This window comes from Plodia interpunctella, chromosome 14 (assembly GCF_027563975.2).
Source record: "Plodia interpunctella isolate USDA-ARS_2022_Savannah chromosome 14, ilPloInte3.2, whole genome shotgun sequence".
In the NCBI taxonomy this organism is placed as follows: Eukaryota; Metazoa; Arthropoda; class Insecta; order Lepidoptera; family Pyralidae; genus Plodia; species Plodia interpunctella.
Genome location: NC_071307.1, coordinates 2,242,702 through 2,262,170, shown reverse-complemented (window position 1 = coordinate 2,262,170; position 19,469 = coordinate 2,242,702). Strand labels below are relative to the sequence as shown.

The window sequence follows — 19,469 nt, the reverse complement described above, 5'->3', positions numbered from 1 at the left end:
AGCGGAGCCACGAAGCACAGCTAGTCTATCTTACAAAATGCCATTATAGTTATTTAACATTGGTTCAATTCGAAACGCTATTAGGGAATCTTATTGGAAACCGTTGTGATAGTTTAATGGTCACCACACTTTAGTGAGTAGAGTTCACAAAACTTACCTAGATTTTTAAGGTAAATGCCTGGACTGAAACATACGTATACCTAATTAGAAAAAATAAACAATTTCCATTTTAAAAGAATTACAATTTTTCTTTCTTTGAAGTTTATGGAAATATGTTCATGAATGTTATTTTTTGACTGAGCTTGAAATCTTCTTTGGAACAAAAAAGCACATTCTTGGAACCACGCAACATATTTTTTTAAACACAAGGTTTTCTTAATCTTTTTGTTAAATACACAACTAAAATATTAAAATAACGGAGTAATGAAAAAACAATCCCTGAAAATATTACACGCCTTTTCAGTTTCAGGTAGTGTAAAATCAACGAGTACCTCAACAAGTTTATTTGTTAGACAAATTAAAAACTACCGACTTTCAATATTCATTTCGCTACAAGTTTTGAACGGCTGAACCAATTTTGATTAAACATATCTAAGAACCACCGTATAAAAATTAGCTATCAAATAAATAAACCGCATCCAAATCATTTCACCCGTTGATGAGCTACTGTACGTGCCGTACACACACACACCCCTCTTTTTGAGTCGGGGGTAAAAAATTTCGCTAATCGCTTTGCTCTCGGGCTTAAAATGATCGAACGATAAGCGACAGATTACTTAAGTACATGGATTATTGAAAATCAATATAATTTTAACGTTAAATTGCTTAAGTACGGTAAGGATTAAATATAATATGATAAAACTATTCGCATGTTGTTGTGGTAGAAATTATAAGCTCTGACGATGGTTACTATAGGCCATTTTATCACAAGTTGAATCAATGTTCTAAATGTCAAAAACAAACCGCATTCCTAATTTCTATTAGGATTATTCTAACACCTCTGTGTTTGACAACAAATATCACGTAATTTATCAATAAAAGTTAAATATTTTTTATGGTGTGCATTTAGGGTATGAAATCAAATGTTTATTATACTTGTAATATTTATTTACTTATTTTGATTTTGATAAGGTTCAACAGATACAATGGTTCATTCGATGGTTTTGTAAAATTCAATGAGACTAGATTTTTGATAAATCTTTAATATACGTAAGTGTTTGAATATCAAACTTACCACATACTTAACACAAAAGAAAAGAAAATTTAACATAATGTGTGTACCTAACAGAAACAAATTATACATGTCTTAAGTCCAGCACAAAACTTCACTGAGGTCGATAAAGTAAGGAAAGATAAGGGATAGACAGACAGGATAATGAATGAGCCTGAAGGTACTGATGCTAAGGTACGACTATTATTGACGTGTGTACCTAAGAAGGGCTTCTTTCAACTTTGACCCTCTATTTGTCGTCCCACGAGACCGCCATATTTGGACAGGATCCCTTCGAAATTTCGTTTCGTGGAGGTTGATTATATAATAACATATAGCATATTCTCAAAACTGTGACAAGGGACTTTACTTACGTAGGGATATGGGAGGTCATTGTTATAGAAAAATACCATACCTTTCGGCTTTCATTTATTTATTTGGTAGAGAAAAAGCAAATATGATATCAAAGGGAGGATCAAGCGAAGAAAAAGTTTTTAGTTTTTCACATGCAGTTTTTACGTGCATATGCAGATTTTAACTTTCAAATGGAGAACTAGCCATGAAGCTCGGCGTGTGTTCCCGCCCTAGATTAGGGATATAGCCCTAGATATGGGACTTTAGCCTTGGCAGCCGATAGACAACGACAGATAGACCTGGTGTACAATTACAACAGAATCTGAAAAAGGTTATTTTTTTGGCTTCGGGCCTTGCGGCTTCATCCTCCTTCAGTCATGGCTGAGGGTCTTGATCATGAAGTGGACTCAAGCACACATAACAAATTTCTTGGCTATATTAATGGAGTGGTTTGCCATTGCCTTCTCTATTTCAGACACTAGGTTATTAATTGTCGATCAGAGTGCAGATTTCCTTCACCGTGTAACGCAGCTACGCTTTGTTTGGAATCACTTTCGATGTATTTCGCCTGCGCTGGCACATTTGGATCTATTGTCATAAATTTTAAAATTCTAAATTCGCTCGAACACTTTGACGCGAAAACATTACGATCAAGCTAGCGAGGCAAGAGGGTGGCCGTGATAAATTTATAAACATTAAATAAAATAATAAGAACAGACCCAATAAGGGTCTTACCTTAAGTTTTATAATAAACTTACTTTGCTACCTGCTGCCTAGTGCCTATTTATTATAACCCACGATAAAACCCGACAACCGGAAACAGGTTGTGGTCGACATGGCATGAGCAAGATTCGAACCTGAGACCTTTTGGTTCATAACCACCACCGCTTCATGTACAATTACAACTAAATCTGCAAAAGATTATTTTGTTATGCTTTTTTAGAAAAAAAATAAACATGCAAGAATAAGAGAGAAGAGCTTAAAAAATCCTTCTTGTTAAATTCTCTCCCAAGCAAATATAAGAGTGAGTAATAACATTCTTAAACAATGACATTGTTCGTATATTTTTCACGGTTGCTTCTCACTCCGCCTTTAAGAAAGGATTATAGGAATGTTCAGTTCCGCGTTTCACAATTTTCTTTACAACACTGAATTGATAACACTCCAAAATTTATTTTATGCTCAAAGCAAGTAAAGTTTGTTGGACATTAATTTATTGTTTAGGCATATGAATTATAAATTGTTTACAGTTTCATTGTTATAATCTCGACCTGATGGTGGACCAGGATCGGCTTGCAATGACAGGAACTCCTCAGCTACATAGTCGTACTGCCCGGACATGATTTTTGTCACGATTTTAAGATCTATTTATCTGACAAACATAAAATATCAAAAAATTAACAAAGAAGAAAATTAATGACATTATGATATAATAAAAGCTTGTGTCAAAAATGTTTTTTTTTTTTTTGTAAAAAAGAAATATATTACACACGAAATTAACGACAAATTTTGGATGAAAAGAAAAATTGTCTACGAAACATTTGTGAATAAACCTCGTGTGAATATTGCAAAGACATTTCACACCGTTATCCCTTTCAGATACATCCTATCGCTGGCCCTGGCCGACCTGCTGGTCATCATCACCTGCGTGCCGTTCACCTCCATCGTGTACACCATCGAATCCTGGCCGTGGGGAGCCACAGTGTGCCGACTGTCTGAAGCTGCCAAGGATGTCAGCATAGGTGTGTCGGTGTTCACACTGACTGCTCTATCAGCTGACAGATATTTTGCTATTGTGGATCCTCTTAGGAAGTTGCATGCTACAGGTCAGTGAATTTAGTATCCATTGCGTGTCGTTATTTTTGCGAGAGCATAAGCCGGTAAGGGAACATAATCCTAATCCTAAGTAAGTTTGTTTGTTACCTCTTCACGCTCTATCTACTCAACAAATCTTCTTGAAATTTTGTATACACGTAGTTTAAAGTATGGAGAAGGATATAGCATACTTTCATCCTGAAAAATTAACTGTTCCCATGGGAAATTCACGCGGGCGAAGCCGCGGCCATAAGCAAGTTTATAATCAGACTTCATTACATAAGTATTTTACTACATTTTAAAAAATTGAAAGGCTTAAAATTGTCAACATTACTTATTGATTACTTAGGGTGATTAGATTTATTTTATCTGAAAATCTATTTCACGCCTATAACCATATCAAACGTACTCGTAGTTACGATATGAAATACAACAACAATGAGTACGTGACTTTGGACACAGTTGTAAAAGTCCCAACTCCATTTAATTTGGTCATATATATTTGGCTTACATTTCCGTATGTATCGTATAACCATTATTGTTCTAGGCAACCCTTGGACCTTTAGCCTTATAATACATATGAACAGCTATGGTCATTTTATATTGCTGATACGGAATTGGTAACTAAGGGTACAGAACCAGTCGGGGTAATGGTCTGTAAATAAATAGGATTTGAACAAAATAAACGATTGACAAAGCCAATTTAAGACGACACTGGCAGTGAAGACGTTTTCCACGGGAAGAAAATTAAATTATAACAGCATTTTCGTCTATTTTCACCTTTATTTAACCCGATCCTAGAGCAACGACAAAATGCTGAACGCGTATAGACCCTATATTTTGCATAATTTATTTTGTACTATAGTTGTTCTTTGACTTACCGGTTTTGGCATTGTTAGGTCAAAGGCATAATTGATTTTTGGCATATGGGTAAATGTGACATAATTAACTTTCACGTCAGGTTAGTTATACTTCAAACAGTTATGCGTAAAAACGGTATGCTTAAAAATCATTACGCCATAATACAGCAGGTGTGTTATATTACACTATTTTGAGGCTTAAATTGATATAGGTACTTTAAAACCTATTTTTGACACATCGCGTGTCGTACTCCCCGATTTTTATACTTATAGATAGACACCCATTTTTGACACATCGCGTCGTACCGCGTTTGTCGCTTAACAAGCACACCCATAAGAGACGCCTTAACCTTTGCCGGTAAATACGTTGGAAGGGTAAAGTGGCAATTATTTATCGCATTACATAGAGAGGAAAGTGGCCCTCTGTCTGAAATGTTTGCGAATATTACGTTTTTAGCAACAAGCGAATGATTCGCGCGAAAGTTGAAGCATATTTTTTTATATTCACTTATGTATTACACGTTTACTTAGATAAGTCACAAAGAAAAATTACACAAAATAGATACATAGGTATATGTAATCGAAATGAGTTTTCAACTCTGTCAGACAAGTACCTAGGTGAAATTTGACTTGTAAGATTTGATTACAGATAGGCAAGATATATGCTTCCCGATATTGAAAGATTTTACTACATGCCATTTCTATGTAGTTTTCTGTATCTGTGGTAGTGAACTTTGCTGGGTATAGGTATTAACTCTTTATAATAGGTGACGGAATATTGCAACGGTACTAAAGTGCTTCATATGATACTTATAGGTACTTATGACACTAGTTAGAGTTAAGTCGCTAGAAGTTTACTCGTCTGGAGGAGGTAATTAAGCATATTAATAAATGTTCTCTCGTAATAATATACATTGTAGACATGTTTGTAATAAATAAAAAGAAATAAAAATCGTGTAAATGCCATTCTTCATTGTTGACTGTGTTTATGCACACTAGTGTCAAATATTATTAAAATCGCCTGAAGGAATCTCACATGACTTTAAGAATACCGCCATCTAGTGGCAGAAGTATACAATAATGAATACAGCAACCTGTCAGTACAAGTTGCCTAGTTAGGAAACTACTAACCCCGGTAGGAACCGGGACTATTACTTATAAAAACTCATATGGCACGAGGATTTGAAACTTTCAAGCTTCATTATAATCGATAACTATTTTTTGAAAATTTCGTTAATATTGTCACACAATGCATGATGACAAGGTCAGAAAATTGTAAAAAAAATATGTATGACATACTTCATTGTTATGCGAACATTTAAAGTTGATTTGAAAGTAACTCAACCATCATAAAAAAAGAGAGTATCATTTAGTATGGAGCGTTTGGACAAGTACAGAAATATGCGATTTTATTATTGTCATATCTTTGAAAGTATTATCATTTTCACAGTAATTTTTTCACGGGTGTTTCTTATAATTTGTGGTCATTCGAAGTCATCAAAATAAAAATTTGTCGTCAACCCTGTTCATGAGGTAAACAAGAAATTGCCTTTGAGCCTAATAAAAGGTACATTTTGTAATGCAGTGCTCTCAAACGTAAATCATTAGATATACAATTAGGTAGATACTTGATTCATAAGATTTTGTGATAACTCAAAGGGTCTTTTGAAATAGACGTGCAAATTATTCGCATGAATGATATCGGTTCTAACTCCATACCTTTTAATGAATTGAAATTCGCATGTCATTTTCATAATTTACCAATACAATATCATCACAATTGTTATATTAAATAAATATACGCATTGAAAATGGGGAAACTTAATTGAAATAAAAATAAAAGGTGATTGTTAAAATTTTGCGTTCGTGGTTCGAGTCTTTAGAAATCTTTTCGTATTTACATTTTGCATACGAGAGGAGAGTGCAAATGTTGTAAACTTTTATTTATTTATTTATTATCCAAAATTATTCTATTTTTACAGGTTTAAACCCAATGCAACAGAAAAAGCAATATTAAATATAATCCAATTATTTGCACTATAACTTATTACCCTAACTGCAACCTCTGTAAAACACAAAGTACACTGGAAGATGTCTATCCTGTCCGCGATCAAATTGAGAGTGCATATGGCGCGCGCCAGCGGAGACCCGTTCACCAATAATAAACACAATATATTATTTTTCCCACCAATGCTATAAAAAAGGAGCGGTAAGAATTATTTATTTACTCGTATTGATTTCATTATGATCTCTCATATCTGCATGTTCCTGGTTGCGTTGGGGTTATGAAGCCGCGAAACTCGGGGTTAGATTAAAAAAATATTAAAATGTTAACGATTCAGCTGTAATTTTATAACTGCCACCTGTTATCAACACTTCACAATAGTAGTGAGGAACACCTAAAATACCATGTTTTTTATATTTTCCAACATTCATATATGTACGGTCAGAATATTCCAAGAAAATAAAGTCAGTATTGTTCTAATTTGCTCTGTGAACGCTTGCGGCCTATTGGCTACGTGACACAGGAACAGTGTGTGGTGTGCCTCCAATCAGACCGCCAAGTCGTGAGAGGCAGCGGTTATGCTCGTAATTTATATGTATCTGACATGATGACAATTTAACCCTAATTTATCAAAAATGTCTAATAATTTTCATTTCTACATCTATATAGTTATTTATGATTTTTACCTGAATTTCATAACATTTCTGTTTTGTATGGAAGTAAATAAATTAAATACAAATCTAAGTTAAATAATCGTATTGCTTACTAATCCGATATGGACCTAGGCGGCTACCATGAAGTAGTGAAGTGAAGAACGGAGACACTACGTGCTGCGGCATCGTAATAAATAAATAAATATATTAGGACAAATCACACAGATTGAGCTATGAAATGGTCGTCGTAATGAATGGGGATGGGGCACGGCTTTCGCCCGAGGCCCGCGCGAACAAGGTCGAGGGGTAACACGTAGTCGACTCCCTTTTATCATCCAGTCACCTCATCAAGCATTAAGATTACAGCGATTTTTCTAGCTTCTATTTTTTTTTCAAGTTACCTAATCATGTAGTTATACTAAACATTATTATCTTCTTTTCCTATTTGTGCATTTTATATTTACATACATTGACGTTATATTCAAACTGCGCAGAAAGTAGGCCATTTTGTCGAAACCTAAACACAATACATAGGTCTAAACGTAGTTGGCGCGCAGTTTAAATTCAACGTCAAAGAACTGGTGCAACTCAATACAATATAATATAATATAATACAATACAATAAGAATAAGAAAATATATCAATTTTCGGATGGGGCACGGCTTTCGCCCGAGGCCCGCGCGAACAAGGTCGAGGGGTAACACGTAGTCGACTCCCTTTTATCATCCAGTCACCTCATCAAGCATTAAGATTACAGCGATTTTTCTAGCTTCTATTTTTTTTTCAAGTTACCTAATCATGTAGTTATACTAAACATTATTATCTTCTTTTCCTATTTGTGCATTTTATATTTACATACATTGACGTTATATTCAAACTGCGCAGAAAGTAGGCCATTTTGTCGAAACCTAAACACAATACATAGGTCTAAACGTAGTTGGCGCGCAGTTTAAATTCAACGTCAAAGAACTGGTGCAACTCAATACAATATAATATAATATAATACAATACAATAAGAATAAGAAAATATATCAATTTTCGGATAATAGCAATTCGGCAACATCTAAATCCGGGATCACAACGCAGACTGAATTGTGCTATTGTTTTATCCTTTTATGTAAATCTCGATCTTCATACAACGATAAGGTAAAATACAAACTTATTTAAGTTTAGGTAGACAGATATTATTTATATCTCCATTTTTTTATGGTACGAATTAAAGCAATCGATCTAAAATTGACTTAGGTGGCTATGCTATAGGATAAACAAAAAATATATGAATCTACAGATGTTTACGCTCCGTGTCCGTGATAGCGCAACAGACAGACAGACATTTGCATTAATAATATTAGTACCTAGATATAAATACTGCGACATACATAACCGCATAGGTATACGGTTTCCCATCAGAGGATGTAACAATTTTTTACAAATGCGTTTAGTATTTTTTCTTGAGATCTGATTCACTGTGGGTGTATAGTACAAGGTATGTCAACACTATTTAAAAAAAAAAACGGCTTACACTCCAGGAGTGCCGGCAAAAGTGAAAACTTGAATATTTACGTTGTGCATTTATGAATTTTCGATCGTCAAGTCAAGAGTCCTGACGCGAGTTTAACATATTTTTACCATCATAAAAAGTGCACACAACGCCGCTAAAGATGTTTTCACTTCAAAAAAAGAAATAAATCTTATTACTTGGCCCACGTGGTTCTGTAGTGTAGCTCGGATATTGCACTCTGCTATTGAGCGAATTCTATGCTGTCTGTGCCTCGTGACTTGCCCCAACTTTGTGTTCCACATTTCAATTGACTTCGAGAATATAATTAGTTTATTATTTATAGCATCAAAACTTTTTTTTAAATAATTGCATTTAAAAAATCTTTTTATTAATATAATGTACTTAACTAAGTGTATTTTCTTATTTAAAATTTTAGTGCGTCATAGATATTTTAAGGAATAATTTGTATTTTTGTTTGTAATGAATAAGCTCAAAAACTACTGGGCCAATTTTGATCAAAATTTCGCACAGATATAGGCGAAACCTTCAGGAGTTAACTACTTTTAAAATTTCACATTGCATAATTATATACTAAACAACAAGTTTTAAACGCGCACATACCTTTTTTATTTCGTTTAATACCTGTTATTTAGTATATATTACGACATAGGCTGCTTTAAGGTAGATATATGGTGAGACTTAGATACCTCTGCGCGTTCTTAAGAAAAAGGTTGCTGACGGTCGAACAGACTGACAACAAAGTTATCCTGGATTCCGTTTTCGCCTGTTCCCACCCCATCTATGTTAAGAATTTTTTGTAAAAATATATAAGTACATAACAAAAGACCCGCTATAGGCCACAAAGTTGGCGACGCACGTCTGGTATTGAGGGCGCGGTGACCACTTAACCGTCAGATGTACCGCATGTCTATTTGCCTACTTTGTATAATAAAAAAGAATGTACCCTTACATTCTTTTTATCACCCCTTTTTTTTTCGCCAAGCAAGGTATGAAAATTGTAAAAAATATGCAATTTTAAGTATGATAGAATATATTAAATGAACTCATTGCTACTTTTCAAGCCAAATTTATATACCGTTGATTTATTAGAGCTCAAACTATATGAGAATGTTCATTTCATGACGACGAAGTCATGAAAAGATACGATTAACAAAACGCCCCGTGTGTTTTGGCAAGTCCAAATATCGCCAAATATTTTTTTTCTTGTATCTTGAAAAGATCATAATATCAAGTGTGTTATTGCTAACACTGGTGTCTTATTTTATTCAAGGCATTTGACATGACTTTTACGACTATTTACCGCCATCTAGTGGCAGGTATATACACTTGAAAAGATGATTCTATCATAGTGATAGTCTTCAAAGAGGCATCAAACCAGTAAAACAAAGCGTCTATATATCTATCCAGTTGTCAATTTAAGAGGTTCTATCTAGTTTACATGTTGTAAGTTAAACTTAGTTATGTTACGTGTCTCAGGGGTGGTACGGATCTGATTAGACTTTATTATGACCCCAAGGACTTGTCCTATTTGCCGATTATTATTGACTTTTAGGGAATAAAAATAAAAGTATCTTATGTGCTATTTCAGATTATATTCTACCCGTGTTTTCAATGCCTTTGTTTATTTACTATTTATTGCATAATTTTGAATGATATGAATATGTGGAGTTTTTTCTAAACTTTCGCGCTTTGAACACATATCTACATATATTATATTAATGGGACTTAGCACGAACCTTTTAATTTTGCTGACATTTCAACAATCTGGCTGCGACCACGGCAACTGCAAGGTCGTCAGCAACATTAAATAAAAAAGGTTCGTGCTAAGTGTTGTTAACATATATAGTTAAGGCATTCTTTGCCAGAAAAACCTTAAGACCAAACAGAAAATGACAAAAAAACTTCAAAACATCAAAAATGATTGAGTGACAAACATTCTCACACACTCAATGACATATATGAATGTAGGCACAATAATATATATATTTTTTCATAAAAACAGACTTTCACGACGCTCAAAATCATAAAATAAGGCATATGCAACACCTACTGCTTGAATGGAAGTCATTATTTGTGAAATTAGCCTAAAAGTATAACCTAAAAGTACTTTTACGGCCTTGTAATGTTATCATCGGCCTCATGTAATTTCTAAAATTAAATCTAAAATTCTAAAATTAAAATTAAATTCAAGGTAAAATTATTTACCTTCAATTTAATTTTAGATATACATTTTTTCATAGATCATATAGATGTTGGATGAATAATAATATTGTATACCAATTTGTTGAATTCACGTTAATTAATTTAAGTTAATTAATTTACATTTCTTCAAGGAAAACTAAGTTAATTCGAAATATGTATTCTTATTTCCGGATATAGGTATACTAAGAATAAATTCGTGACATAAAATTATTTGGACAATTGTAAATAATGTCTTTTTTTCAAAAATTTCCAGCTAAGATATCTGAAACCTAAGTTATTCTCAAGGAAAACAAAATTTTCTTACAAAACAAATGTTGTTTGATCTTTGCGATGCCACAGCCTGCGAAAGGAAATTGATTTAAGCAGGATTTATGTCTCGAAAGTTTCTTCTCTTTTTGTTTTTCTGCGGCATAATATTGTGATAAAAAGTTTTCCCGCCTTTCAACTATACTACTGAGGCATAATAGTTGCCTTTATATAAGCTGCCAAGGCTATATGTCCCTTAGTATATGTATCATATATATATTTATTAATAAATTATGTATGGCCGAACCCTAATCCTAAGTTTCTGAACTAATATTAAAAATGCGAAAGTATTTAAGTTTGTTTGTTATCCCTTCACGATCTATCTACTCGACCAATCTATACTATTTATAAAGAGGTAAGCGTTTGTGAGTTTGTATGTTTGAGGCGGGTAATCTCCGAAACTATACCGAACCGATTTCAAAAATTCTTTCACCAAGGCTATATTTTATCTCAAAATTCCCATAGGAGCGAAGCCCCGGGCAACATCTAGTCTTCAATACTTTGCATACATAGTTTAAAGTATGGAGAAAGAGATAAGTACGTTTCATACCGGAAAAATAACTGTACGAAATTTACGCGGACATAGTCGCCGGCAAAAGCTTACTATAAAACTCAAAAGATAATCACATCCAATGCACGCTAAAGACGCTAAAAGCCAAAATGGCCGATCTCTGGAATCCCAACGGCTCCATAAATCACAAAGTGAGTTTATTGTGATGTAAATAATTTTAAAGAGTCGTTTCGGAGACGAGCATGCGTATATTTTAATAAATTATGCCTTGCAATTTCTCGTCAACAGGAGTATATAATTATATAATTTGAATGTATTTTAATCTAAACCTTTCTTCGTTGATATTCTGCAATCCTTACTATAACTAACTAATATTATAAATGCGAAAGTAAGTTTGTTTGTTACCTCACGCTCTATCTACTCAATCATTATTTTTGAAATCTTGCATACATATAGTTTAAAGTACGGAGAAGAACATAATACCTTACATCCCGGAAAAATAACTGCTCCCATGGGAAATTACGCGGGCGAAGCCGCAGGCAAAAGGTAGTAATAAATAAGGCCACTTTAATCATTTGTCTAGCAGTAGTCAATATATACCTGCTACTAATATTATGAATTGGAGAGCAGTGTGTAAGTATGTATGTTTGTTACTCTTTCACGCAAAATCTACTTGACGGATTGTTATGAAATTTGATACACGGGTAGAATATATGCTGGAATAACACATAGTGTAATTTTATCCCGGAATTATCACATTAGCGAAACCCCGGGGCGCAGCTAGTTGTATATAAAACACACCGATTCAGAATTAAATTTTATGTAGTATGAACTTCTTTCAAATTATTAATCTTACACGTTTTGAGATTTTTCGAAACATGGCGTTGAATCATTGAATAATCAAAAAGCAATTTCAAAAATAGAACATTGTAGAGGGCAGCACGTTGTCTGGAGATCAAAAGATGACGCGGCGGCGCGAATTTGATTCGGCGCCAAAGAAAGCAAACTTGTAGATGTGATGTTTATCAAATCGACATTTTTATTCTATTTTCTTGATCGAAAGAACTCGATACTTATCGATACAGTTTCTGTTTACACGTGCGAACGCCGGACATCTGGTTCAGTTTGAGATTATTTTGAGATTTTATTGGCGTTGAAATAACAATTCATTGTCTGTTTCGAACTAAACAGACAACTTCCTATATGTTTAGTTCAGTAGGTATAGATATATATAGGGCAGCATTTGTGGGTGGGCATACTTACAATTAGTAAGGTAATTATTAATTTCTAATGTAAATAACCTTTAATTGTTGCCAAGACTATAAGAACAAATCTTAAACAAATCACATAGATTGAGCTAGCCCCTAAGTAAGTTCGAGACTTGTGTTATCGGATACTAACTCAACGATACCATATTTTATAACAAACACATAAATCGGTCCAGCCGTGTGGCTGCTACGATGCCACGGACATGTTAATCTTATAAATCCCCTCCTTCTGTCGTCAGGGGTTAAAAAAGAAAAATATTTACGGTTTTTTTAAGATCACCACTCACCAAATAACTTCTCTAACTCGCTTTACATTCAGCCTTTTTACGTTCAACGTTTTAAAATAATATCATTACTTGAGAGCATAAAGCATATGAGGTAAGCATAAAATATGTAATTTTTTTGAGAAATACACGACGGATTTAGAGAAATAATAAGCGAAATGAATCCAATTTTTTTTCGTTTGCTTTGTAACGTCGCTTAGTTTTAATCTGGAAATGATAAACCGACGACCGCAATGGTAAAGTGCTTGCCTCTGAACCGAGAGGTCCCGGGTACGATCCCCGGTCGGGTCATGATGGAAAATGATATTTTTCTGATTGACCCGGGTCTTGGTTGTTTATCTATATATGTATTTGGTATAAAATATAGTATCGCTGAGTTAGTATCCCGTAACACAAGACTCGAACTTACTTTGGGGCTAGCTCAATCTGTGTGATTTGTCCTAATATATTTAGAAAGTAGAATAATAAGAAAAAATATTGGTAGATTATTACGTTTTGATCCCATACGGGGTAAACGGAGAATTCACTGTCACTTTTAACTGAATTGAATACCACTTGGAGCCATATCCCATCGCGTCGACGTAGCACGTTATAGTTCTGTTGTGCTCCGTTATTTTCCACAGGTTATGACACTGACGTGCGTTGACGTACGTCGAAACTCCATACAGTTTCTACGTAGTCTGTCGACGGACGTCAAAACGACGGACTTAAAGCGCGACTGAGCAATAAGTAGTGCACTTATCGTAATGGAAGCGAATATATGAAATTGTTAAGATGGTATATTTGACAGTAAACACATTATATTCAGGCCTATCTCTGTATGTAAATAACATAACTGCGTGCATTCTAATATCCTTAGCTTTTAAACGAATTCACCCAAAACTGTATTGAATGGATTTGGTATTTTGAGGCAAAACTAAATTATTCAAAAATAAATATGTTCAACCCTACCGAACTGCAACTATGCGATTTTCAGATACGACCCATTTCAAATTTAGATTTAGCAATACTGTTTGGCCCAAATCTATGACAAATATAAATGACCGCGCTGTTTGGAATCCCTTTGTTTCAATATAATTAAGTAACTAATTGACACATTCTCCTCTTTTAATAAAAAAAATATTTTTTCACTTCACAAGCTCCTAAAATTTGACATTATGAATGAATGAATAATTTTTATTTCAAGTTCATTGTGTTAGTAGTACTCAGAAACTATGTTCGTAGGGACACAAAATAGTTGTTTTTAAAGGGGCCATTCCTGCACCACTCCCCCCGAAATTATAATTGGATTTAAGCCGTGTAAGATTAGATTTTAAGCATCTAGAGCATAAAGTAAAATCTTCGTAATTCTCAAGTTTGTGAAATAAACTCATACAGATTTAAATACAAATAAATAGAATACGATGGATATGTACAATTCGAAATCTATGTTCGAGCAAAACCGCGGTGAAAACCTAACGTGATATACGCTAAGGTTATATTTTATATGTGAATAAAATCAAACTATAGGTTTTATGGAGGTCAGCCCAATTTAAATAGGATATAGCTGCTATAAACCGTTTATACAGCAATAAAGTTGTAGTATGTTGTTGGATCAACTTTATTCAGCGCATTTATTTTCTTTGGAAGCGGTGCATCGCAGCTGAAGTCACTCGCGCCCTTTACTTTTTAGGGTTCTGATGTAAAATGTTGTCGAACCTTTACTGAAAAATATCTCCACATTCCCTATGAATCTTGTGAAAAAGAAAATTACATTAAAATACTCATTAACACGCCGCTACAATTACACGCCTCAGAATAGGACCAAGTAGGTACTTCATAATTTTCCATGGATGTAGTACGAGGAGATTTTCTTATGGCACTCATGTGTTCTTAGTTAAGTTCTTACTTATGTAATAAAATAAATACGGAACCTTTCTATTGTATGCGTATATGTACTTTGCCAGTTATTCTTTGTTTTCTTCGTGAGAAAAACAAATAATTATTTTGGCTGACACGCGGCAGTTTGGTCGATCCCAATTTGAAAGTAGATTATGCAAACGATAAAAAACAAAAACAATAATAATTTTATTATTGTAACAATCAAAACAATACTAGTTAGTCATTGTGTGCGTCCGCTCATAAATTATTTTTGTCAATATTTCGAGTTCTGAGCAACGTATCACCATGAAACCTATACCAGATTTTAAGTTATCCCTTTTGCTATATAACTGTAAAATTCGCATCAATTTCTATCTAGTAGTTTTTGAGTGATGTGTGAACAAACATTGGCTTCTATTAGTCCCATAAACACTTTTGATAATTAATACTTTTTAATATCTCCTACATGTACAGAGTTTTATTATATTACTAGGTTTTGCCCACAACTTCGTATGTGAGTAAAACTCCGTTTCACGTGGAAATTTCAGGAAATTCCTTCTTGATCCCCTATACTGTCCTAGGAACCTACACACCAAATTTCAGCTTCCTACGCCCAGTAGTTTCGGCTGTGAGTTGTCTGTCAGTCAGTCACTCAGTAATGCAAGAGTTATATATATATATATTATATATAGATTACATTATATGTATAGTTGTATACATTATTAATTAGACATGAAATCTGAGTCAAAGTAAACATAGGATAATGTAAAACGAAAAACTGATAACTTGCCGAAAATCTTGCAAGAGACAATAAGATTTAACCGCGAACCGTCTGTGATTTAGAATGAAAGGTAGAAAGTAGGTCTTGAGGAATATATCCGAATTTTACGTTCCAAAAGTTCGGGGCGATGTGGTTAAATATTTGCAAGTTCAAAATGCAAAAGCTGGTCGCCAATCCTATGCTTGCCTGTGACGAATTCCAGATAAAAGTCTATTTTGTATTCTAGATCATATTCTACCCGTATCAAGTCACCTTGCATGGAACTTTATGTCGTGGTCGAACCTATTTTCAAAGAATTTTATGGGTTGCAATAAATAATACTAATAATAGTTGTAAATGATAAAAAATTAAAATTTCCGACAGTGTATATTAATTATATCTGGCATTTTATAAAGCGAAGATCATATGATCCCAAACACCACAATGTATTATTTTACCAATGAGTTCATTAAACCTTTCTCGAGTTCTGTTAAGCTCCATCAAATTTTAATTAATTGTAAGCATCCGCATACCGCGTTCATAATGTCTCAGCTCACCTCGTAATCTTTACTCTATGGTTATGTTTCATAATCTAACTATCTCCCTCTGTCTCTCTTATCCGGCCATGAGTTTCCTGTTACACGTCGTGAAGTCAGCTTAAATAATTAACCTGAGAATTTTAAACGAATGGTATGTTCTATGCCTTTTTTAACGATTTACTTGTGTTAATATTGATGAGAACGGTGGGTCCTGAGAGCTTGTTATCATCTCTTAATGCGATCCAGTACAGGGCCTAAACTGACCTGCATCGCAAATTCATACCATCAAGTTGATTTTTAATACCAATGCGATTCAAGTTCCATAATTAAACTATACTGCATTTGAATATTGTTCCGTATAAGTTGATGGTAGACCTGCTGGTGACCCGTAACACATGTTCATTATACTGTACTCCTAGCACCGGTATTAGTTTTCCACAATCACAATAATTTTATCGAATAACTGTTATTTTTTCCCTGTTTAACTTTATAATATATAAACATTTTTTGCTGTAAGATGAACATTATTTATCTATTGTTAACATTTGTAAACGTAAATACTTAGAAAATACTAGATTGATAGATACCTTTTCATCTTAGTAAATACTGAAGTTACGTGTTACCTTTACACAATCGCTCACTCTTATATTCACACAGTAGTCTCAACGTTACCGAATTTCCCATTCAACCAGCAAATACAACATTTTGCACGACTTTCTTGAAAAAATAAACGAAATTCAGACATCAAGAAAAGTATATTTGCTATACGTAGTATTGTAGGCACTTACGGTATAGTTCTTATTAAATATTATGTACCTATATTTATCCTAGATCTCTGCTGCTAATATAGAAATCCTTAGATATCGGATTATGGCTTGATAAAAGTTGCGCAAAATTTCAGCATCCTAATTTTCTATTCGTGGAATTTCAGAATTACATAAAAATTATATGTATACATCCAAAAATAACTTAAATATAATGCTTAAGTTAGGTAAGTGTAATTTTTTTGCGACGATATTAAAGAGGACAAGTTAAATTCTATCAAATTTTTATATTCGGTATTGTAGAAATTCCTGTACCTTTGTTTAAAAGCTAAATTATTTCGACCAACATGTTGCCCGCAAAACGTATCGTATTTAATTTTTTAGCTCTGCAAAAATCTCTACACCAAAAATTACCTGAACCCAATGCTCCGTTTTGACTTGAAAATAGGATAAATAAACAAACACATTCACATTTACAATATAAGTATGGATCATCTCACAAAGTTAATTCAATGAAGCTGATTAATAGTAGTCAGAGATTGCCAATCCATTTCGATTATCTTCGTGTACAGTCAACAGCACATTAAGTTACCCTGCATGAACCTTTATGGCGCGGTAATAACGGCGAGTTTACAATGAATTTTGGTAGGTTAATGCTGTTGACTGCACATATAATTCGGCCAATTGCCAAGTCATAACATTATTTATTGTTATGCACAGTTATCTGCAGTTCGGTGCAAGCTGTTGATTTAACAACTTTGTGGTTAAGATCGGATGTGTGTTCGGATCAATAGTGATGAAATCAGAGAGAGATATGGTTTTCTCTCAAGCAGAGATATGATTTTCATTACTTTGGTTGGAATTTCATTCATTCATAATTTGTCGTTATGTTTTGCCGCGCTCCCATGAAATCTTGTTTGCTTGCTGTGAAATCAAAAGGATACGCAACAATTCGCAATTAGCCACTAAGCACAGAGATAGTTTTACGCCGGGCAGATCGTTTACCCCCAGTTTACGCCCGGTCGTAAACCCACGCGCGTCGCACAGCTTATAGCGATAAGATTCGTGATAAGTGCGACCCTACCATTACACTTAAATGCTTTTATAAAATACTCGATTTATGTCATTTCCACAAAACACTCGTCTTCTGCAATTTTACGCGGTCTTTATGACAAAAAACAAGACTAAAACCATCTGTATAAAAAAGATCGCTAAAAATCAAAAGCTTTGTGAAAATGTCTAGTTCAACGGAGCTTATAATTTATGTTTAAAATAGAATAAATAACAAAAACATCACTAAAACTTTGAAGCGACAGAGAATTGTTAAGAGTGGGTTGCGTCAGTAAACTCTAACCTTAACCTTCGACGTTAACTTTAACCTGCGCAGGAACGCAAAGTACCCCGTGTTCTCTAAACGCTGGTAAGGCGCAGGTTAAAATTCAAAGTGACTTGTGCAACCCACCCTAAGAGAACAAAAACAATATTTGATGTTTTGACACATTTCTAAATAATAGTCGTATAGTTTAATGCGGCGATACAGTTTAAAATGTATAAAACATTTTTATTACTTGGTATTTTCATTTTATTGGTTCAGTTCATTTTTTCAGTTCATTTTTATTTACTATTATGAAGTGCGGCCAAAGATAATTCCTTTGTTCACTATACAATACAGGGTAGCTTTTTAAAAACCAACGCAATTTTCCGGCAAGTTTGAATGAGTTAAAAGAGAGAGTAGGTGCTTACGCATCAGTTTCCATGACAATGCTTATAATAGTTTATGGCCGTGCAACCAAAATCGACTACCACCGAGGAAACTCCGCAACGATTTACTGCACGTACATGATTTTTTTGTCACGCATTGAATGCAATAAGATCTCGCTCTGACGACAACAAAAGCATGTAGCGAAGAGAAATATAATAGATATAAGAGATATGATTTTTATAAAATACTACTTCGTAATATAATCAATTCCCCCATACCTAATGTGGATTTCCCGCCGATTTCCATCAGTCCTTTTTGATTAAAAGGTGTACTATACAACAAAGATTATTCATTCAATAAAATGGCTTCAAACACGTGAAAAAATGCGAAGAATATATTGAGTTCACTCAAGTTACAATACGTACAATCAATGAATTCGGAACGTAAATCCGAGAATTTCACTCTACAAAAGATAAATATTTATTGTGCTTGAGTGTTTTACGTTGCAATAACGAAATCTGTCTGATGGTGGATGATTGAACTGGTGATTTGAAATGAAAATAAACTGGCAAAGTGCGAATAAAATAACCAACATACCTACACAATTTATATTGAGATTGGTATATAAACTAATGTGGCACGAGTTGGATTCGAACCTGGGACCTTTCGATCCAAAGGCATCTCTTAACCATTACGCTACCACCGCTTCGCCTCTTCCTTATTGTAATTGTTCCTTATTGTAATTGTAAACTAGCAATCCATCCCGGCTTCGCTTGAGTAAATAATTTAAATAAGAATATAAATAAGTGTAAATTAAACACCAAAACCTTGCTCTTGAATAACTTTATCTATTC

General features: G+C 34.0%; 1 protein-coding gene across 1 annotated transcript in view; it reads left to right on the top strand.

Annotated features, from left to right (window-relative positions):
- The window catches only part of LOC128675514 (neuropeptide CCHamide-1 receptor-like), an 85,647-nt gene that overhangs the window by 51,663 nt on the left and 14,515 nt on the right, over positions 1-19,469 (top strand). Inside the window, exon 3 of the mRNA XM_053754972.1 lies at positions 3,164-3,390. Coding sequence (XP_053610947.1) covers positions 3,164-3,390 — 227 coding nt within the window. The remainder of the gene's footprint in view (positions 1-3,163; positions 3,391-19,469) is intronic.